At 38.9% G+C, this 24,284-nt stretch overlaps 3 protein-coding genes across 5 annotated transcripts in view; 2 read left to right on the forward strand and 1 right to left on the reverse strand.

Annotated features, from left to right (window-relative positions):
• The window catches only part of LOC144660590 (P-selectin-like), a 179,468-nt gene that overhangs the window by 35,629 nt on the left and 119,555 nt on the right, over nt 1-24,284 (reverse strand). The window lies entirely within an intron of this gene.
• LOC144661016 (uncharacterized) lies at nt 7,669-11,499 on the forward strand. The gene is made up of 4 exons (XM_078521734.1): nt 7,669-7,952; nt 9,803-9,977; nt 10,331-10,587; nt 11,271-11,499. The coding sequence occupies exons 1-4, from the start codon at nt 7,810-7,812 to the stop codon at nt 11,497-11,499; spliced, it is 804 nt and encodes a 267-aa protein (XP_078377860.1). The 5' UTR covers nt 7,669-7,809.
• On the forward strand, nt 12,978-20,315 carry LOC144660609 (uncharacterized). Of its 2 annotated transcripts, none has more exons than XM_078521277.1 (6): nt 12,978-13,039; nt 14,374-14,498; nt 15,362-15,962; nt 16,578-16,758; nt 17,672-17,910; nt 19,767-20,315. In XM_078521277.1, exons 2-6 carry the CDS (start codon nt 14,387-14,389, stop codon nt 20,023-20,025), a joined length of 1,392 nt encoding a protein of 463 aa, XP_078377403.1. In that variant the 5' UTR covers nt 12,978-13,039; nt 14,374-14,386; the 3' UTR covers nt 20,026-20,315. The 2 variants fall into 2 exon arrangements, with proteins under 2 accessions (XP_078377403.1, XP_078377404.1); XM_078521278.1 differs by having other exon boundaries at nt 12,983-13,038; nt 14,380-14,498.

The raw sequence follows: 24,284 nt of genomic DNA on the forward strand, positions 1-24,284 counted from the left end.
ACCGCAACTTAAATTGAGCGAGAAAAGCAGTTTTTAACATGAAGCTCTAAAATCTCTTTGGAGTGTCTTGTCTTGTGGTCGCTTGTAAAGTTTTAATTTGTGCAATTGTGAGATGTATCAGAATAACAGCTTCACGTTGCCAATTTAAAGAATAGCGTGCTTTCATTTGATATCTATTATTTTATCTTGAGAGTTTTGGAAAGTAGTTGAAAATCATTTCTGTTTACCAAGCGTAGGAAAATGGTGGATGTTTCAACAGGATATTTACTGTAACAACTGTATTTATAGATATTACAGTCGTGGAATATAGCAGATATGGTAAAAATGTTGCTGAAAGAGAGGACGATGTAAATATCAGTTGTTCGATCGGTAAGCATTGTTCTTATCTTTGTGTAGACAACTTTTTTTAAATTTAGCCGCGGCAACAGATTGTACAGTGAAACCTCGATTTAACGAAGTGCCAAGGGACTGGAGAAATTTGTTCGTTATATCGAGAGTTCGTTATATCGGAAACCTCGATATAACGAATTTGCGGAAAAACAACCAAAATGTTCGTTATATCGAGGTTTAGTTAATAATTGTTTTTCACGCTGTGACTTTGCCCTGCCCAGTATTTCTTTTTTTTTTTTAATATATATAATGACCTGAACTGTCTAAACGACTGTCAAAAATTATATTTCTGCTTTAATGTTTAATTTCCACGTAGGTATGGACATATGTCTTTGAAGTTGTTTTCCTGTTAGGATTAAAGTATTTTCATACTTGTTGGTCTGTTCTACATTCATCTTTTGTTGTGTGTTAACTGAAATTCGTTATATCGAGGTATATGTTACGTTTGGGCTTCCGGGTTGTGTTCATTATAACGAGGATTTCGTTATATAGAGGTTCGTTATACCGAGGTTCTGTTCCATACATTTTACTGTAACTTTGGCCGGGCTGAAGAATATCGTTCGTTATACCGAGGACTTCGTTATATAGAGGTTCGTTAAATCGAGTTTCCACTGTATCGGGGTTAAAGAGGGATTGTAATCTAAGCAATTAGTTGGTCAGGATTGAATGTCAAAGTTAATCTTGCACACATAACACATGTCGTTTGAACAAAAGGTTTGAATCGTTTGAATCGTTAGTCGATTGAATACCCAACCATTTTAAAGTTATGACCAGTTATGGTACAGCATAGTAAGCTCTGTGTAGAAGTTAAAGTCTCTCTTTAAAAGTGAGATTTGTGCGAGTTAAACACTACTACATAGTTTATTGCGTACGTTCGCGCGGAATCACATGTCAAGCAAGATAGAATGTTTTCTATTAAGCAGAACCTAGCAGAATATTTCATTCAGTAGATTTAAATAGCGAAGAAAATGACTGTAATTTACACGTTCATCAGCCGCTGCGTTGTAGCTTTGGCGTTACAAAAACATTAAGACCGGCTCAAGAGTGACCAAAACCAAATTTCTCCTCACAATATCAATACTAAATCAGGAGAAGAGGTTATAAGAATTAACAAAATCATCACCACTCGCATTTCATTATCCCTTAACAGGCTAAGCGTTCACGAATAAACACCCAAAGCGATATCTCATATAGCGTGAAGAAAGCACATGGAAGTCATAGTATAAGTTGATACAGTAGAATGTATGCTTAGTGAACCAAAGTGCAATACAGTGCAATGTCTGTCATCTTTTTCTGCTGTTATTGGAGTTATATAACTGATCAACTTTACAAGCAATAAATAGACGTGAAAAGCGATCTCTTTTTTAAATAAACTCTAAAAAGTGACACGAGACACTAAGCCCAGAGGGCTTTTGATCTAAAGCCCGGGCCAAACGAGGATGAGAGTTGACTCTCATGAGAGTTTTCGTCAACTCTCATCGACTATCATCAACTCGGGCCAAACGAGAGAAAACTCATCGACTCATGAAGAATTTGAACACGTTCACGTGAATGAGAGTTTGAACTCTCGTCCTCGTTTGGCCCGGGCTAAGGTAGAAAGAATCACGCTTTTCTGTCACATTTTTTGAGAAAAAAAGAAGTCATTTTACAATTTTCCGCTCACAAATAGCGTCTTTCCTGCAAAAAAAACCCTCTGGCATTCAAATGGGCTTTGAGAAAATTTAATAAAAAAGCAGAAAGTCCATTTATCTAGCCTCCCACGCAGTCGTTCTTAGGGGCGATCGTGGGGAGGAGTGTAACGCGATCGCCCCTAAGAACGACTGCGTGGGAGGCTACCATTTATCGTGCCTTACCGTACCCAAATTCGCAAGTAGCCAATCAGAAGCGCGATCTACTGTCCTGATATCCTACGATATCAAGTCACTGACCTGATATGCCCCCATATCACGGTAACTTTGAAGTAAAGTAGTGTTACTGTGTAATGAATTGAAAAGACGTTTTACCAATAGAACAGAACTTCGTAATTTAAATTAAGCGGTGTTAAGTGGTCTTAGAAAGAGAAAAACTTTCCCGCCAAAACTAAACTTGAGCGCGCTCGCCAATTGCGCGATGTTTGCCGACGAGTACTGAGCCATTCAGAGTGAAAAAATTGGAGTCGGAATTTCCAAGTTTTTCGCTAAATTTTAATTTTGAAAATATGTAGAGAATGAAACTCTAAACAAACGAGTGGAAAAAGGCAGAAGATGAACTTGGTAAAAGTGTCGAAGACCAAGTCATCACAATTTACAGTACGTGTATCCTTGCAAGCATGGCTTCAACAGAGCGATAAATATAACCGGATTTTTTTCTGAATTTGGGTACGGTAAATACCTAATCGTACCTTTTTGGTACGCTTCGGCTGCATATCAGGCTCGCTTGGTCTCGCCATAGGTATTTTGGCTCGACTGCGTCTCGCCAAAATACGAAACATGGCTCGACCAAACTCGCCTGATATGCAGCCGAAGCGTACCAAAAAGGTACGATTAGGTATAAAAATCACGTTTCACTTGATCTTCTCTGTCATCAGTCTGCTTATTTTTACACGTGTGTTGCCTTTTGCGCGGGAAAAATAAGATACTGTCATTGGTTCTTTTTATGTCAAATGACCCACTGCTAATCATCACGTGATCGATTTGGCGCGCTTTTCATTCATTGAGGTTTGGTCTCGAGGGAAGGTTTGCAGTTGTGTTGTGTTTCTTTGCTGATAAATTGTGGTATGTAGCCCCTCATGAGAATACTTATTGTGCTATATTGTAATTTAGATTCATAGTAAGCGATACAGTGAGTCTGGCCGTCGAATTCCATCGCAAACTTCGAAAATTCTCTCGTTCAACTGCAAGACTAAGCAGCTCGATTCTCGTATGCGTGTAACTGTTTGTTTTTTTTTTTCTGCTCTAGTCAAGATATAATTTACTTACTCCTAGCTGCGTACCTTCTTATGCATTCTCAAACTATATTACCCAACCTATTCTGAGTGAAGCTCGTGTATTAAATGTATATATTTTAGATATTTTATGCGGGGTTGTATGAAAATTGATGGGATCTATGAATGAAAACGTTGCCCATCTTTGTGCTTTTAGGCTACGTTTACACGGACACGGTTTCATTTGTAACCGAATCGAAAGCGATGCGGTTACGCCTTTCGTTTACACGGCACCGATCGAGACCACTACTGTAACCGGGTCGTTTTGAAAACGCTGTCAAAAGTGGAGCGTTTTCAAAACGATACGGTTTCGTTGTCGTGTAAACGGTCAAAAACGGTGAAACCGCATCGATTTGAAAACGGCCATGTATTTTGGCACGAACTGGCTGGCTTGCGAAGGGTAAACATGGTGAAACAAGCATAGAGAGCAGCGCTTGCTTATACAATCACATTCGAAAACAGTCGGAAAATCGTTAAATAGGCTCCGTGTAAACACTTCGAAACCGTGTCGTTTTCGATGCGGTTTCGAGTTCATGAAACCGTGTCGACTGATAACCGTGTCCGTGTAAACGTAGCCTTAGACTTGAACTCAAATTTACTTCTCGACGGGACCATCACCAGGTGTCCGTCTTATAAAGGTGTCAGTCCGTAAGGTGGATTTCCACTGATGCGTAAAAGTTGGGACACACAAGGCGACAAGTTGCTTCATGTGTACTGCTCAAACAAACAGCTCCGGCACACAGCGAATTTTCATTTGGAACGGTGGGAATGTGAACAAGTTTTCAAATTCAATATGGCAAAAAAAAATGATGCTATGTCACTGGTTAATTTATATTTTGTCGCAGTGACTTGTCGCAGAAGTGTGCACACGCTGCGACAACGCTGCTTTCACTTATTTTGTCGCTGCGATCAGTCGCACCAATTTAAACTGGTTTGAATTTGTGTGACTGATCACAGTGACAAAATTCTATCGCAGCGACAGAAATTATCGCAGAAATACACCATGTCACACTTGTCGCGGCGACATGCTGCAGCAACATGTAACCTAGTGTGTCCCAACCTTAATTTTTTCACGTGCGCAATGTATGAACGACTTGCATAAATGTGTATGCAAGTCGTTCTAACATTGTCTGTAAATTTTTTACTGCACGTAAACGCACATAAAAAATTGCGTCAGTGAAAATCCATTTTTATAGAGGTGTCTATCAGGGGAAAGTTGACTGTACATATCAATAAAACTCATGTTGTGGCAACAATAAATGAAATGTAGGTAAGCAGAATTTAATGCATATTTGTCATGTTCGCTATTTGATTTTGTAAACAGTCCTAAGGCTTGGCATGGCCTACTAAGAGAAGTGATGATACCATATTTTGATGTGATGTGCTTAAAGAAATTGTTCTGAAAACTAGAAATGAACAGGGTGTGTATATTTGTTTTAAGTTTGATCTCTTGAGCTAAACATTCAAATGCTTGTCTGTGTTGTATAACAGTAGTCCAAGATGGCAGATGATAAATTTGATGTAGAAAAAGAGTATAAAAAGCTTACAGATCTTGTTCAGGGCAACAAATTTCCTGGAGACATCTCTTGCTCAGGTTGGTCAACCTTGCTCATTAACTGTATGTGTGCTTTAGAGCTAGCTAGTGCCATTCATGAAGTTCTTTAATTCAATGGGGGGGGGGGGGGAGGGGGAAAACTACCATATGAAAGGGTGGTGATGCAAGTCATCTAGCCCAGGGACATAAATGTCAGATTTTTTTGGTCTCACGTGGGTTGTGCTGGGCAATAAAAACAATATTTTTAAGCGCTCAAGATCTTGTTTAGAGTTTCACACAGGGGTAAAAAAAGCTTGGGTGGCACCCAGATTGGTCTCTTTTAAGGGTTCTTTTCAAAATTTCCAACAAGCCTTTCCACCCCTTACATATGGGAGTGCCCCATCGCAAAAGGTCTTATTGCGGTTTTCAGTGAAATGCGAACTCTGAAATTCAATATCCATCTAACGATTGCATTTATCACTGCCGTCAATCACACTTATGGCGACAGCCAATGATATACCCGGCACGTTTTATGAGGTCCGAATAGCCGTAGAGATTTTCGTAGAGCTTTACGCTTCTACTTAGTACAGTTCTCACAGATAAGACAGTAGCTCTTGAAAATGCGTTTAGTCGTAGATTAGTACAGGCGTTTTCATTCTAAACTTTTCGTTATCAATGCTTTACGTTTTCTTTTTAAACTCTTCACTTCAAAGCTCTACGTTTTCATTCTAAACTCTACGGTTCTACGTTTTCATTCTAAACTGTACACTTCTACGGCTCAACGTTTTTATTCTAAACTTTACACTTCTACGAGACTACGTTCTTATTCTAAACTGTTCGCTTCTGCGGGTCTACGTTTTCATTCTAAACTCGAGGCTTCTACCACTGCTCCTCTTTCATTTTAAACTATGCGGTTTTTCAACTTTAAGTTTTCATTGTAAACGCCACGCGTCTACAGCTCTATAATTGCAAACTTAACAGTACCCTTTTACAGGTCTTCTTTTTTATTCTAAACTCTACGCTTCTACGGCCCTACGTACTTATTCCGTCCTAATCCAACCTGTACGCTTCTATGGGTCTACATTTTCATTTTAACTCGACACGTCTAGGGTCTACATTTTAATTCTTAACTAGAGCTACGCTTCTATAACTCTACGTTTACATTCTATTCTTCCTTGTGTAATACAAATGAAAATTAATTTTGCCCTTTCTCGAACCTTGTTTTTATTGCTAAATAACTTTGTGTTATCGTCAATATAAAATAAAGTGCTGTAAAAGCGTGCAGTTTAGAATGAAAACGTAGACCCGCAGAAGCGTACAGTTTAGAATAAGAACGTAGTCTCGTAGAAGCGTACAGTTTAGAATAAAAAAAGTAGACTCGTAGAAGCATACACTTAAGATTAAAAACGTAGAGCCTTAGAAGCGTACAATTAAAACGTGGGACCGTAAAAGCGTACAGTTTAGAATGAGAACGTAGAGCTGTATAATAAGCGTACCGTTTAGAAAACTAACATATAGCCGCGTAGAAGTGTATAGTTTAAAATGAACACGCAGGCTTGTTGAAGTGTCCTTTACGCTGTGTACTTTATACTCTACGCTTCTACAGCTCTACGCTTTCAAGAGTCGTAGAAGCGTAGAGTTTAGAATGAGCACTGAAGTACAGAAGTAGGCTTGTAGAAGTGTACTCTGCGCTATGTACTTAACTCTATTCTTCTTCGGCTCTACGTTTTCAGTTCATTCTAAACTCTACGGTTCTAAGGCTCTACGTTTTCATTCTAAACTCTACGCTTCTACGGCTCTACATTTTCATTCTAAACTCTACGCTTGTACGGCTCTACATTCTCATTTTAAATTCTACGCTTCTACGGCTCTACGTTTTATTTTAAACTCTTATTTTAAACTCGCACGATTTCTGGAGCTACCCACTTATGGATTAGGAATCATGGAATGTGTAGAAACGTACAGCTCTACAGAAATTTCTACGCCTATTTGGACCTCATAAAACGGGCGCCACTTGGCCAATGAGCCATGAAAAACAGAAACGAACAGAATGGATCGAAATCTACCAATCACAACTGAAAGGCGTGACCTTTTGACCTGGTTGAAGTGAACTTCTGTTTCCCAAGAGGGCTGCTAAGATGATTGACAGCAGCAAAAATCGTAAACTGTTGATTGAGGGTTTAATTTCAGAGTTGCATATCACATGACCTGCATTCAACTGACCCGCCAGCAAGCAAAATCTAAGAGCGGCTTATCTAAAGGGCAAGCTGAAATTCAAAATTTTTTCCAGCCCTGGTTATTGGGGTTTTGTTATAGCCCTCAACCCTGCCAAAAGTTAGCTACATCCCATAAAACTTGACTTTGCTGAAATAAATTGCTGTACGTGGGCAGTTATTAGTACTAAAAATCCTTATTATTTACGACTGTTTTTTGAGATGGCTTTTAATGTTTTCTTTTCTAACAGGTGTATGTCCTGTAGTTCCTGACATTCACTTCAAAGCTTCTAGCACTTTTCTTGATCCTTCCTTCACGGAGGGTAAAGAGAACAATTTCAATCGCACAGCTATCTCCATCCAAGAGCTGATTGGTCTGTGTAGTCAGGCTCCATTTGGCAGAAATGAGGAAACAGTTGTTGATACAACAGTGAGGTCATGTTGGCAGCTGAATCCTGAAGAGTTCACTGTTAGCAACAATCCCACTTGGAGCAAAGCCTTTGATGAGCTGAAGGCTGCAGCTAGCAGTGTTCTTGCACCCGGAATAAAGTCCAAAAATGTGCAACTCAGGCTCTATAAACTGTTGGTGTATGAGAAGGGATCATTCTTCCTACCACATAGGGACACGCAGAAGGATGAAAACCACTTTGGAACCCTTGTTCTGTCATTGCCCGTGAAGCACAAAGGGGGGTACGTTATTTGTGCGCCACATGGGGCAGGAGCGCAGCTACAATTTGGACCCTGGACGGGTGACTTCCAAGTGTCAATGGGCTGCTTTCTACACTGATGTTGAACACGAAATAAAAGAGATAACCACTGGGAATCGCATCACGCTGATTTATTATCTGCACAGGTAGTTCTTAAATTGAAAAAGAAACAATTTATACGTGTAGTTTAATTTCGAAATCGAAATAGGTTTTTAATTTATTATCAGGGGTTTGAGTTATCAAGAGCAGAATTAAGAAAATGACATGAAGGGGAATAAAAAAGGTTTGAGTAAATTGTGTGAGGTTCAAGTTATAGGCCTGCAGGGTGCAAAGACTGCATGTCCGATGGCCCAGGGCTAGTGGACATTGAAGTTGGGCTAGTGGAGTTTATCCTTAACTTGGCCAATAAATAATGGGAAGAAAAAGTTTTTGGGGAAAAAAAATGAGGAAATTAATCATGCTTATTAAGATTTTTTGGACAAGTGGAAATCAGATGACTTTCGGGTAACCTGCGATCAGGCGTTCTTTTTTCTTTTTACGAAAGCGAGAGGGAAAAAAGAACGCCTGATACATTTATTTAACCGGCCGCCAGCCGCCCCCTAATTTAAATAAACTAATGTGTCGTCGAACTGTCAAACCACTCTTTGTAGTTGGCGGCAAATTCGAGACTCGGATTTCCACAAGGCGTGAAAAACGTCTGGAGAAAAATTGTACATATGTACAGCCTGTAATTAAACTTCGCCGTGTTGAGATAAAAATGCTTTTAGTAGCAAGGTGAGATGGCGCTTGCGAACATACATTTATCAGTTGTACTAGATGCCGTCCCTTTATTTCAGCTTACACACAAAAAAAAGGAATTCACCGGCAAGAGCTGTTTTACGGCAGATAGGATCGGTCGCTTTTGTAAACATTCCAACATCTCTGGAATATTGTTTTCGAAGAACAACAAAAACATCTTCACGAAACCAAAATTATTACGCATTGTCGCTCACTCTATTTGTTCTGCCTTCAGAGAGTTACACTTGAAATCTGTTAGGGCTTCAGCTAGCGTAGAAAAGAATTCGTCCTCGCAGTAAACGTGACTCGTCTTTGTCATTACCAGCTTCTGACCGGAAGTCTTGTTGAAATACGACAACCAATCAGTTCACACCGCTCCATTGAGTATTGTTTCTCGACCAATCAGACAAAAAACCAGAATCTGGTTTTTTTACATGACTTTCGACAAGCAAATGTATCATGCCCTCCTTCCCCCGCAGCAGTAGTAGGGAGGGAGGGTATGATTTCAGGTTAACTTTCGGGCTACTGGGGCATTAAGCTGGAAAATCATTTCTTTGCACCCTTAAAGATGAATTCCAGTCCGTACTGCGCAATCTCGGCTGCAATGTTTATGTGAGCCTCACACGAAGGAATTTTTACAAGCAAAACTAAAAATTCCGTGACAAACTTACCTTTTTCTTCATTTTTCTTCATTATTAACGCCGGATATCCTTGCAGAACAAATAATAACGAGTAGAAGAACCTTGACGCTATTTCAAACGGACGTTTCAGCTCATCGGGAATTCTTGAATGAAAGGAACTGTAATGGCGGACTAAAAAACTTTATGTATGCTGTCACCGAAGTGTAACGTTTCAACGAATTCAAAACAAAAACGAAAACAAACCCCGAGTCTGCGCAGTACGGACTGGAAATCAGCTTTAAGAGACACTTGGAATTTCCTCTCACTACATTTAAATTTTTATAATTCAATTTTTATAATTTTGGCTTGAAAAGACCAGACTGGCGACTTGGGTTCCAATTTAGTTGCCAGCTCCAAAAAAAATTATTTTAGTCACCATGTCAACTAAAATGGTCTTAACTTGGAGGGTTGCCCATGCAGTAGAGTTAAATAATAGAAAAACCAACTTGGTTCTGGTGTTACATGTTCATCCATAAAAATAATTTAGTTATATTCTTAAATTGTATACAATTTCTCCAACAATTTGTATTATTTTTTAGTGGACAAAACTGCAAGCTGGTAACCCCTGTAGCTAGTGTGGAACACCCCATTGTCCAGAGCCTCAGCAAGATACAGGAGTATCTGGCACAGAATGAAGATGAAAAATATCAGAAGTACTTCAATGCAGGGTATCTCATGGAGCATAAATATACTCCAAAGTCCCTCAAACCAGAGGTATTGTCTAAAATAAATAACTTGCAGGTTTTTACTTAACATACAGTGTAATAGCTAGCCTGCAAGTATAGGCTCTCTTAAGGGGCAATGCACCAGCAGTGTAGCGACGAGTTGAGCACTTCTAAATTCTAATTCGTTCAGGAATCTCAGTCACAGGTTTGTCAGTTGCAAGACTGTTACATGCTACCCTCATTAAACAAAGTCAATTCGATTTATTTATTTTGGGGGTGTTGTATTTCATTAGTTGGCTTTATGTTGTCATACTTCTTTTTGGTGAGAAAGCGCATTTTGGTTGACAACTTACAGCTTAGTTCCCTATCCTGAAATGATATTCTCCTTTCCTGTATATCCAGAACCTCAAGGGCAGAGATGCATTTCTCTATCAGCTACTTTCTGAAGCAAAGTTTAAACTGAAACTGTTACCAATTGATGTCCGTGTTAATGCATGGGGCTATCATGACTATGGCCATTGTGACCTTGATGAGGTTACATTGATGGACGATCCCGACTTTGGATGTGAGGATGATGACGACGCCGGGGTGGAGTTCTCTGAACTTGATCCAGCTGCTGTAACAGCAAAGGGAGGTAGCTGGAAAAACACTCCATCCAGGTGAATACCTTAACTGACTCTTACAGCATAATGTTTTACAGTGTATTTGTACATTTTAATTGAATCCCACAGGGTAACCTGATGAAGGCTTAAGTATTAGCCGAAACGTCTAACAAAAAATGAAAAAGAGTCAGTAACAAACTGTTAACCTATAATAGGGTAACCTAACCCCCTGAAGGTTGACACTGCAGTGAAGCTGTCAATATTTTCGTTTTCAGTGTGGCTTAGATTTCTATTAGGGACTTTTTTAGATGAGTTCTACTTAAGAAAACATCTTAACGTAAACCAGCATTAGAAGTTATATATCCAAAACGGCGAAAAACTGGGAGATTTAAAGTAATTCCACTGAAAAAAAGATTTAATTTTTTTTTAACTTCCTCTAGGTTATATACAATTACACACTGATAGCTATTTTACCACTGACTAATCAATACAACCCTCCATGTTAAGACCATTTTAGTGGCCATGGCGACTATAGTTTTGGAGCTGGCATTACTAAATTGGAACCGAAGCCGCAAGCCTGGCGACTAAAATTGAGACGAAGGATTGAAAGTGTGAGCTTAATTAAGCAACTAAAAATAATGTTTCCTTGGTGACCAAACTTAGACAGTCGGTGGCCAAATGGCCACTAAGGAAAACAGTAAACTGAGATTGTTGCAATAATTTTGTTGCTGTTATTTTAGGCCTATGGAAGATGTACACTGGCTCATTAAAGACATCCGAAAACATGCCCACTCCTTGAAGAAAGTTGAAAGCAAGATTCGTGGCACTGGTAATGAGGGATGTGACTGGCATGCTACATACATGTCTTCAGCTCTTATAATCCAGCTGTGCAAAGACCATAAGCAAGGAATAAAGAGAAAGTTTTCCATGGAGCATGCACGCCGTGAATACCCAGACTGTGGACCATAGATAGATAGCCTGCCCTGATCTCTACTATGGGTTTATATCACTTTGGCCTGTACCCACATCAGACTGTGAATTTTAGACAACACAGACAATTTTACATAGTTTCAATTTTAGGCTTGCCTTGAGCAATTTTATGCTTCTTTTAGCAAATGTCCAGTTGTGTTTCTTTTTCAATTTGCCGGCATAGCAGAAGACAAGTGGCGTCTGTTATGCAAAATAAAGCAATTGTGTCACTTTTGAGTAAATCGATAGCGCTGATAATTAGACAAATTCAGTGACAGACAGATTGGGATGCACTCATAATGATTTTTTGCATAATTTTTGCAAAACTATCTCACAGGCCATATATTTTTCATAGTGAGATGGAAGTTGTGATATTTTTTCCCTAAAACTTGTAAAATAATTTTTCCAGTTTCTATACATTAATGTTATTTAAAGAAAACATATTGTAAATTATAAAACAGTTTTGTTTCCTACAGCAGAAATTGTAAATAAAAGTTTATATTACACTGTTTGTGGTTGTGGTCCTTTATTTGAGGTGCCCATTAAGGTGGCTTACTATGGTACCCTTTTGAGTTGCAAGGGGGGGTGGGAGGGGGATAAATTAGACCAACTTCTAACTCTTCTAGTTTCTTTTGTAAAACTGTTCGGGATTTTTTTTTTTTCATTTTGCTTGTAGTTTCTACTGTACTTTCTAAAAATCCTCACGAATTACCCCACAAAAATGTTATTAATTAGAAAACAGTTTTGTTTCCTGTATGTGGTTGTGGTCTTTTATATGAGATGTGCATTAAGGTGGCTTGCTATGGTACCCTTTTGAGTGGCAAGGGGTGGGAAGGGGCATAAATTTGACCAACTTCTAACTCTTGTAAATGTTCGGGATTTTTTTTTAATTATGCTTAGTAGTAGTTTCTACTGTACGCGTACTTTCTAAAAATCCTCACGAATTACCCCACAAAATTTCAGAAATTAGAACTTGGCTCTGATAAACATTCATGCAAAATAAAACGAGCATCTGTAAGAGAGACTTTTTTGACAAAATACAAAAAAAATGAAATACTATCGGAAGTTGAGTGACCACTGGTCACGCAATTTACCAGGCGAAAGGTAGAACGAATCACGGTTTACTGTCACATTTTTGAGGAAAAAAATGTAGTTAGCAATTTTCATAAAAAAAAAAAAAAAACAAACAGTCGATTTATGGTACCCCTGGCCGTCAATGCAACCAAATCACGTTTCAATTGAAAATAAGAATGCCAATTTCACGAAAAAGACAAAGCCCTTTTGTGATCACGAAAAAAAAAACCCTCTTTTTCTGACACTTCTCTGTCATCAGTCTTCCCATTTTTGCACGTGGGTTGCTTTATTCGCGGGAAAAATAAGATGCTGTGATTGGTTCCTTTGATGTCACATGACCCACTACTAGTCGTCATGTGATCGATTTGGCGCGCTTTTCGCCTGATCATTCATTCATTCATTGACATTTGGTCTCGAGGGAAGGTTTGCAGTTGTGTTGTGGCTGTTTCTTTGCTGATTAATAGCGGTATGTAGCCCCTTATGAGAATACTTATTGTGCTTTGTTGTAATTTAGATTCATAGTAAGCGATACAGTGAGTCTGGCAGTCGAATTCCATCGCAAACTTCAAAAATTCTCTCGTTCAACTGCAAGACTGAGCAGATCGATTCTCGAATGCGTGCATGTATCCAGACTAACTACAGGTTCTTTTCCGCTCGTTAGGATAACATTTCCTTGCTCCCCGTACCTTATTATGCATTTTCAAACTATATTCCCCAACCTAAGAGAAGTAATGTGACATATATTGTTAAACTGAATGCGTGGTTTGTGTGATGGGATCTATGAATGAAAACGTTGTCCATCTTTGTGATTTAGACTTGACTCAAATTTAGTTCTCGATGTTTTCACTTTAGATCCTTTCTGATCGTAATTTCTGGAGCAAACAAAATCTCTCTCTCCTACAAATGTTGAAACATTAAGTTTGCATGATCCATGGTTTTAAAATAAATACACTCCGTTCATGTCTGCGGAATTCCTCGCTGATTTGATGCCGAAATTAATGACAGAAACGTGTCGGTGTTATGCACCTATCAATGTAAATCCCGCGGGGGGGGAGTGCGGGCAAAGGCACGGGATTTGACAACAAGAACGATCCCCTCTGTCGGGCATTTGACTGCGAGTCGCGTCCCGGGGGTTGGGACATTTGACTCTGACCGGGAAGCGCCTGGATCCAATCTTCAGACGCGATTACCAAGTTCTTCCTTCTCGTGGCTTTGGAAATCATATGCTTCATTGCAAGGTACGATTCTGAGTTTTTCATCGGCATTTATCTGCCACTTTTAACGCCATTTAGTCATAAAATAGCGATTTTAAGAATATTTTACTTTCAAGTACATTTGGAGTAGGAATCCTAAGGGAAATCTAAGACGTCCGTGACCTTTTATTGTTTTCAATATGAATACCGAAACGGTTGGATTGACAGAAAATCAGTAAAGGTATGTAGAAAGTACTTGTTAGTTTGTTTTAGAATTCTGCCCCTGGGTGGGTCTTCTTAGGTACATTTGAACAAAAATATTTTTCCCACCCTCGGGAATTTGACTGCAATTTTTACTTTTTTGTCAAATCCCCACCCCTGGCCCGCACTCCCCCCCGCGGGATTTACATTGATAGGTGCATTATTTGATCTGTTAGTTTCGGGTTGATGTTTTCAACTTTTAGACCACTTTGAATTCATTCCTATTAGTCCGTGACCACTGTACTAACAGTACATTTTAGCAATGCAAGGTCACTTCCTTTGGTTTAAGTTTATAATGTGCTCAAATGTAAAACATTCATTCACTGCCTGCATTGTATTTTGACAGTACATTGTCCACGATGATAACTATCAAAGAAAAAGAGTGGGAAGATAAGTTTGTAGAGGAAGAGTATAAAAAGCTTACAGATCTTATTCAAGGCAACAAATGTCCTGGAGACTTTTCTTGCTCAGGTTGGTCTGAAATCTGCTTATAATACAGTCAACTTTCTCTAAACCAAACACCTTAGGACTGGCTCACCCAACTGGCCGGCTGGCTCACCTGGTGGTCACCCAACTAGTTTAGCTTTTTAGTTATTTTGGGTGACCAGCAACTGTATGTATTTTTAATTTATTTATTGTTTAAACATTTCTTTTTGTAATTTTACAGTTCAAATAAACTTTTTTTTGTTGTTGTTGTTTGTCTTAGAGAGGTTAATCCGTCTTATAAAGAGTTTAGTTACAGTTAAATGACTGAAAAATGGGAGGGACGGGACCAACACCAGGTGTCCGTCTTATGTAGGTGTCAGCTAGTCTTATAAAGGTTATAAAGGCCTGTTAAAGAGAGTTTACTGTATGCAGTCCCCACACTTAATTCTGACTTGTATCTATATCATTACATGTTGCAATTTACCCTGGGTGCCAGAGGTTTTTCTTGCGCGGTTTCCGCAATAATTTAGGTGTTACAATGAAACACTGAAAAGAGTGAATGCCTAAAATTATTTCTGAAATATTCCTCTAATTTTACCTAAAATAGTTACTAAAATTGTTATTCTTCAAAGCTTACAGCTGTATGCATAAGCAATGACTATAAACAATATTTTTCAAAAGAGATATTGAATCACGCAAACACAACTACATGTACACTGCATATCTGCCAGAGAAGATAATTGCACTTGTGATTTTTTTTTTCAGTCAAAACTGTTTGTCCCTTAACCCTACCTGCCTTAAATTCACCTGCATTGTAGAAAGTCTTGACTTTGCTAAACCAGATCCCTGCAGAGTCCTTAAATCTAGGACTGTTTTTTGAAAGATGTTTGTGTTTTCTTTCCTAACAGGTGTGTGTCCTGTAGTTCCTGACATTCACTTCAAAGCCTCTAACACCTTCCTTGATCCTTCATTCACTGACGGTAAAGAGAACGCTGTTAATCGCACAGCTATCTCCATCCATGATCTGATTGGTCTGTGTAGTCAGGCTCCATTTGGCAGAAATGAGGAAACAGTTGTTGATACAACAGTGAGGTCATGTTGGCAGTTGAATCCTGAAGAGTTCACAATTAGCAGCAATCCTACTTGGAACAAAGCTTTTGATGAGCTAACGACTGCAGCAAGTCGCATTCTTGCACCAGGAGTTAAGTCCAGAAATGTGGAACTTAGGCTCTATAAACTGTTGGTGTACGAGAAGGGATCATTCTTCTTGCCACATAGGGACACGCAAAAGGATGAAAACCACTTTGGAACCCTTGTGCTGTCATTGCCTGTGAAGCACAAAGGAGGTACGTTATTTGTGCGCCACATGGGGCAGGAGCGCAGCTACAATTTGGGCCCTGGACGGGTGACTTCCAAGTGCCAATGGGCTGCTTTCTACACTGATGTGGAACATGAAATAAAAGAGATAACCTCTGGGAATCGCATCACACTGATTTATCACCTATATAGGTATTATTTTGTTTAAATATTCATTTTAGTACCATAACAAAAGTAAGTGTTTAAATTAAGGAGGCTCACAACGGTTTCCAGCACTTTTTAGCTCTTAAACTATGATAGGTCAGTACAACGAATTTTAAATAGTTGCAGCTGCTACAACAATAATGATTTCAAACAAATGTCCAATCATTGCTGAACAAGTTAGGTCATTTTCATGAGGTCACTGGTTACTATAATTTGCAACAATATAACCTGTTAAAAACACCCTTACTTTTCGCTTTAAGCGCTTTTAACTCAAAATGAGTCCAGTGACCTCCATTTTTTATCATTGAAAAATGATCAGCAGGTTAGGATTAAACTTTTTGCTTTGATGTTAAAAAAAATTATCCAGAGCCATTTCAGAGCCACCTTAAATTTTTTGACAAATTCCCATGTCTTGTTGGCTATTAATCAGGTACCATGATTGCATATTTGCATGTAGAATAATATACACTATAGTTTAGTTTTTTTGGGGTTGAGTATATAACTGGGTCTTGCGATACAACCATATTTGCACTAGTAAATAAATTATTTTGTTCTACTTTAAGATTTTGCCTTTCTATATTTAACAACTTGTGTTTTTTATAGTGGACGAGGTTGCAAGCTTGTTACCCCAATAGCTGCAGATGTGGAACACCCTATTGTCCAGAGCCTCAAAAAGTTAGAGGAGTATCTGGCACAGAAACATGGTGATGAAAAATATCACAAATACTTCAACGCGGGTTATCTTATGGAGCACAAGTATACACCAAAGTCCCTCAAACCAGAGGTATTGTCTAAAAGTAATATTAATTTGTAAATGATTACTGAAGTATAATGAATGAGAAACATAATTCCCTCCACCAGATGTTGACTTTGAACATATAACTTTTTAGATATTCAACTTAATGCTGCCAAACTTTGCCAGACTATTTCAAATGTATCTGGGAGTACATTGCTGGATGGGTTGTTGTGTCTGGAACTTGACATTACCATGGCAACAGCATTTTGACAGACTATTAATGAAAATTAACTTTAGTAATTTTAAGCGGTTTTTTGGTGATTGAAATTAAAATTGAAATCCAAGTTGGCAGATCCAAGATGGCGGCTGTTTTGACATCATGATGTAATTGTCACGTGTTTGACGTCATATCATCCCATGTGATGTATATCAAAATATTGATTTTCCGACTTTACCGGTATATCAAATTTCATGGTGATTACTTGAATATTCAGGAAACCAGAATCTGGAGAAGGGCGTGGATTCCCCCCCTCTCCTGGGTCTGAAAAACCCAAAAAGCATGGTCTGAATGGCGTTAAAAGGAACAAAGGAATTACAAAGGCAAATCTTTGCTGTACTTATTGACAGTCTTTTCTTGTTTTGACTCAGGGGGACAGAGGGACTGAACTTCCTTACTTTTGTGCCTATGACTTCTGCTTCCCATATTTTTTAATTCAACCTTCCACCCCTCTCGTAGCTGTTCTCTCATCTTTAACCCATATCTGTTGCAACATGTAACAAAATGTTGCAAAATTTTACTCGTTTTCTCCTGGCTCCTGACCTTAAGAATCCTGCTTGCTGCTCTCCCTTTTCCTGCTTCTCCATACCCCTTTTCTCCCAAGTGATCAGGTTTTCCTGACAACTTACAGCTCAGAATGTAATTACAAGTATGATAAATTATTCTCATTTTCTACATGTCCAGAACCTAAAGGGTAGAGATGCAGTCATCTATCAACTGCTTTCTGCAGCAAAGTGTAAACTGAAAGTGTTACCCATTGATGTCCGTGTTAATGGATTCGGTTCTGATGATAATGGGGACTGCGACATTGATGACATTGATTTGATGGATGAACATATTGACGAACCAGGTGTAGAGTTCTCTGAGCTTGATCCCGCTGCTGTAATGGCAAAGGGAGGCAGCTGGAAAAACACTCCATCCAGGTGACTTTGAATTCCTATGTTTTGGTGCATGCGGTATAAGAGTGTACATCCCATCATTCTGCTTAAAACGTGGCCAGTTTAATGGTATTCCAGCATGACGGCCAACTTTCACAATAAACCCACCTTCCCTGGTGGCAGTTGACAGAATTTCAACTTTTATCCTTGTTGCATGCCTATTGCCTCAGCAGTCACAAACTCTTCCCATAACTTAATCTTAAGCAATGAGGTAATGAGTATGCAGTGAGGTTTTTATACTATTAATACCTGGCCTGGTAATCACCAGTATAAATGAATACTGCACCTAGTGTAGCCGTGCAATTTCAGAAAATATCATAACCATGCAAGTACACAGAAGGTGGAATTTCTAAGGGGGGGGGGGTGGGGGGAGGAGTAGGCAATCTCAAAGGGATGGGAGGGGTTCAGGGGTTTCAAAATGTCATTGCCTGGAAGAGTTGGTAGCTTTAACAAGCCAAGCTTTATGGGATTGTGTCTCAAGTTTAGAGCTACATAATCAAGTAGCCAGCCAAACTCTGGATTGTTTTGAGAACCCTTGGGACATGGATATTTTCTGGAACAATAACTATTCAGTGTTAGCCAATCACATGTACTGTGATGCTGCAAAGCAGGTGTCACTTATATTGCTTTGTTCTTACTGTTTGGACATCTCAATACATGTATTGGCCGTTCCGAGGTTGCGCAGGGAACTGGGGCGAGTTTCAAATTTCAAGTAATCGATAATCTGACACCACCACATGAAAGATCGCGATGAGATCGGTCATTTGACCAAGTTTGACGCTTTTAGGATGAACACAGACGAAGTAATGGGCCTTGAAACATGGTTAAAAATCCATACGTCTCTTATTTTGAGACAGCATCCCCCAAAACCATATAAACTCTTAAATTGTTTATGATTTTTGTGATACTCTTTAAAATGGGCAAACATAGTGATTTTCAACTTAGTTTCTTTCAAATAATGGGTCTCTGGCAGGATTTTACAGCTGCAGTCACAAAACGGATAAAAAATTTGAGAGTTTATATGGTTTTGGGGGATGCTGGCTTTATTAAGGACTTTTGTATGGATTTTTAACCATGTTTCAAGGTCCATAACTTCGTTTCTGTGCATCCTGAAAGCATTAAACTTGGTCAAATCACCAATCTCATCGCGATCTTTCATGTGGTGGTGTCAGATTATCGATTACTTGAAATTTGAAACTCGCCCCAGTTCCCTGCGCAACCTCGGAACGGCCAATATGTACAGTAGCACCAGATATAAAATGTTGGCAAGGTGTGCTCGACTGCCAGTCAAATGGCCTGGGTTTGAGCCCTGGCTGGGCAAGACTCTTTTGTCTCATAGTGCCTCTCTCCACCCAGTGAATGGTTACTGGTGAAATAATGTTGGGGGTAGCCCTGCAATAGACTAGCATCCCATTCAGGGGGGAGTACCAAAACTCCTAGTCACTTAATGCTACAGAAACTGGGATAAGCTTTAACTGTATGGGCCACTTGACTCGGACACAGACTTATCCTTTTAAAGGGTTCAAACGGATCCTGGAAAACCTGGAAAGTCCAGGAATTTTATTGTGGCACTTTCAGGATTTCCAATCCTGGAAAAAGACTACTGACCCTGGAAAGTTCTAGAAATTTAAACTCAAGTTACAACTTAATTCTCGGAACCAACATAAGAAATGTACAGACAGTTGGGAGAAATAATAATTTTTGAGATCTTGAGAGTCAGTGAAAGGGCTGAGTCCTTGAAAAGTCCCAGAAAATTACTAGAAAATTGTTCGTAAAAAGGGTTCAAGTCCTACTTTTACCACTGACATTTTTTTAATAAAAAAATTATGTTGTTAATTCAGGCTCATGGAGAACATACGTTGGCTTATTCATCATATTAAAGACTATGCCCGCTGCATGAAGAAAGTTGACAGGAAAATTCGTGGCTCTGGTAATGAGGGATGTGAATGGCATACCACCTACATGACGTCAGCTATTATAATTCAGCTGTGCAAATCAGACCCTAAGCAAGGCACAAAGAGGAAGTTTTCCCTGGAGCATGCTCGCCGTCCATATCCAAGCCAATGGAATATGGACAGACTGCTAGATTACTTAATGTAAATGTTAACCCTGCACTGTGGATCACTTATTGCCTAAAAAAAGCAAGAAACAATTGTTTCCAGGAACAGTCAGTGCATGTGCTGTGTCTCCCAATTATGTTTACCAGTTTGGCTACAGGAGGCATTGTTGCCTGCATTAATTTTTGTTTCCTAGAAGCAAAATATGCATGGCATGTAACCATATTTTGATGGTCTGGTTTTCCATGATTGGCAACATTTCCTTTACTTAGCAATAAACAGTGTTGGAAATATCTTTTCTTGCTTAGCAGGGAATATGCCTTTAGGCCTGGTTTTCACTAAGCATTGCAAGCAGAAGCAGAACCACAGATACAAGCATAATTAACAACTATTCACTGAAGTAGAGGTCATAGGCGTACGGGGACCTTCGGACCTGGGGGGGCGGAGACCTAATTGCCCGAAAAAAAAAAATGACATGCATAGACAACGAAACGTGCATTGAAATATATAGTTGTGTAAAAACCTCAACTTGCTTGCTTGCTTCAAGGAAACGATAGTTCTTTTATCAATGTCGTGGTGTTGCCCGAATATGTCAATGCACTGTATCCTTTTTTCTTTAGAAATATTTTACTTATTCACTCCTGAGTTCAGCAAAAATTAACGTATTTTGGGCAGCCAATTTACAATGTTTTTCTCCCACTTGAAAGTTATGTAAAAGCGTGTCAGGGATAAATGGGTTAAAACATTTCGTTTAAAGTTTTGAGCTAGCCCTTAAGACTTAACAGTTTCAAGGTCTTACACTGTATCCACAGCACGCAAACGCTTGAGCTATGGAGAATCCTAACTTCTGGTCACCCTCGCCAATTTTCTTCTTGTACACTTCAAAATGATTGCAACTGAATCAATCTTAGGGTCACACAGAATTTGCGACAAAAATCGAACCCGGTTATAGCAATTTGCAAGAGGAAACGAAAACATACATGAATGAGAAATCAGTTAGACTTTTGAACCACAAGTTATCATACTTTTTTTCTGTTGATGTAATTCTTTTTCAACGTAATGTTGAGATTTGTCGGCTTATTTTTTTCTTTTTTCTTCGGGCTTCTTGCCCGAATTCCAAGCATTTTGCCCGAAAAATTTCGGCGCTGGGGGGGCTGCAGCCCCCCTCGCCCCCCCCGCCTCGTACGCCTATGGTAGAGGTGAATTGTGGTAGATATCGCAGCTTGGTAAATAACCACCTCATTATTCACTGACTAAGGTGAATAATAAATTACTGTTTCAGTATATACCACACAAGTTGAATAACTAGGGGACTAAAACATCACTTGTGGTAAACAAAGCGACACATGAAGGCAGTTTGTTTCTCTTTAGCTGCTCGGAGGTGAAAAGTATTTTGCTAATCACCTCCGAGTTAACCAATCAGCGCGTGCGAAAAGCACTATTCACCTGTGTGGTAGATACTAACAGCTCTTATTTCAGTGGGAAAACAGCCTCCTGTGCTTGTACTAATTAACAAATAGATTTCATTTTGCCGTGCGTCTGTTCAGTAATAGATCACAGATGACGTCAAAATGTGGTATGAACAGAGAAGTGGCCCACGAGGCGCTAGCCGAGTGGGTCACTGATGTTCATACCACATTTTGACGTCTTCTGTGATCTATTACTGAACAGACGCACGGCAAAATGAAATCTATTTGTTTTATATAATAACACAAGACTTCAGCACACTTCAGTGTGAGCAATGCCGCCGTATCGATGAGCTGAGTTGTTTTGATTTCACTATTAGATTTTCGTTAACATGAAGCACTGTTAATCTGATTAAATAAACAGAAAAATGGTCAATTGAAAGTCAATGAAAAAACTAACCTTTATTTCGATTTGGAAAGTTGTTCAAATCTGTTAGCATTAACTGAAGCGTTCAACCACAATTCGTTTGTTTCCCGTGGCGTCGTCCAACTGTACAACATCGGTCAAACTTTCATACAGATTTCGGATAATTTCTCGAATAATTCACTGTCTTCTTCAAGCTTGTTTCGCCCAGTTAAATGCTTCGAAAGGTAAACGATGCTTGGCATATTGTTTCTCACTGAAGAATGAAGATTTGTAATTAAACTAAACCTTTTTGCTTTGTTGTGGCCCCGCAAGTTTGAAAAACTTTGCCGACAACTCTGATTTGGACTATGAACTCTGATCACGTGCGTGAGTCACACCACCGCGTGACGTCATCTATGTGTCTGTACTCCAATAGATCATAAGTAAGAACCAATCAAAATGCGCGTAGAATTCAGGTTATTATATAATACTTGCATAGAGGCCGTTTTCACTTTGCAAAAAGGCAAACTGAATGTGATCTCCGTAAACAGGATCTTCACAGCCAAAAAGCTAAGTCATTTTGGTGCTTGGACATGAAGTCCGACCATACTAAAAAAATAGGTACATGTAGTTAGTTGCAAAATTTTGTTGGACATCATTTTGTTGATTAACAGCTAGTATCTTTAAGCACTAAACCAAAAAAGTCTTTGCTAAAATGCAAGCCATTTTATAGCAAAACAAAACTTATTACCTTATTATTGTTCACTTTTAGTGTGTTTTGGCATTGTAATGGCCAGGCATTTGCATAATTTTTTAAATAATTATAATTTATTGCAATGTCTTTTATTGCATTTTTGTATTGCTTGCTGTTTTAATTGCAATAATTATTTTTCCTGCTTCTACGTTTTTTGTAGTATTTAATAGGTTTTTGTTTTCCAGGGTCTTACACGTACTTTAGTGGCTCTTAAAATGCACATATAATTATTTGATTTTTAGCTAATCTTGAGCAATTTTAGGTGCCTTTTAAGCCAATTTTATTTACTTAGTTTAGTTCAAAAATTGAAATAAAACTTTATTATTACATCATGTGCTGAAGAACCATTTTTGTCTGAGGAAAATCAGTATCCTTTTATCGAATCACAGCACATACTTACAGCTTGTTGAACATTAAATAAGTAAACATAAATCCCTATATCGAGCCGTGATTCTGTATGTATGGAGTTCTTTTTTTTATTTTAAGCATCAAAATAGCAACAGAACATTGGGAGAATTTTCCCTTTGCTTTGAAATCAAATTCAATGGCGAAAAGGCCGCACCCTTCGATTTTGGCGTTTAAAACAATCTCAAAGATGCTGGCAGGATTTTTCTTTTATTAATCCAACCGATCGACCCAAAATTACAAAACGCATCCGATGGTAAACAGAAAAAAGGGGGATAATGAAATACTGTTTTAAAGAAAAAACATGTAATGCAGCCCTTGCAGAGAGTGCATAAGTATGCTCCTGTACATATGCTCCTGTTTCCCCACCTTTAAGTGGGGAAAATTTTAAAAATGCTCTGCCTTATGCTCCTTTTTTCCCACTAAATTGCCAAGTCTACCCCCAAAAAGTCACACTAACCCACACTCACCTACAAGACATCTTTGTTCCGTCGGGGACATAAGGCCACAATAATACTTCGCCACCCAACCCTGTCCTGAGTTCAGTGGCTTGCACTTCGCCCTGTGATAGACCCATCTCGTCCAGCTAAATGCTCGAACGATGTTTATTATACAGAGTTTTTTTTCCAAATTTTTAGCACAAACATATAAACAAACACGGTAGCCTTTGACTCTTGAACCCTAAAACTGCTGACTTCACAGTCTTCACCCAGCTGTATTAGTTTTGCATTTGATTTTTTTTTTTAAATTTTATTTTCTCTTAAAAAGTAGTTTTATTTGCTCTGAAAAAAAGAGGAAAACTCCTGGAAAATGCCACTTAATTGCTCGAATAATAATTTCTAATGTCTCGATAAAACGCTCGAAAAAATGCTATCATAATGTGCAAAAGTATACACCTGAAGTTGTCACAAATCATCACAGCGTGACATAAATTGTATTTATGTCACGCTACCGGGCAAAACAAGAAGGTCAGGGTGCAGGCTCGGCCCCCAAAAAACCTGAAATCTAGAGATTTCAGCAGTCCCAACGGCCCTGTCCACGGCACACAGTACAATCCCGATTTCTCAAACCCTTGGTTTCTCGAACTTGGTTTTCCCGATTTCTCAGTCTTCTCAAACCACCCTTCTTTCTTAAGAACAAAAGTTCCAAATACTGCGGGGCACTAAAAAGGAGAAGTGAAATGAAATAGGTATGGATGTGCCAAAATTGACCTTTTCTAAAAAAAAAATACCCCCAAAAAAGAAAACAAAAACAAAAACAAACAAACAAGAAAAAAAAAAAAAACAACCGGAGGTACTGCTTTTCGTCAAAAATCGATCTTTTGGACGGTA

Source organism: Oculina patagonica, chromosome 7 (genome assembly GCF_052425735.1).
Source record: "Oculina patagonica isolate OP01 chromosome 7, crgOcupat, whole genome shotgun sequence".
Lineage (NCBI taxonomy): Eukaryota > Metazoa > Cnidaria > Anthozoa > Scleractinia > Oculinidae > Oculina > Oculina patagonica.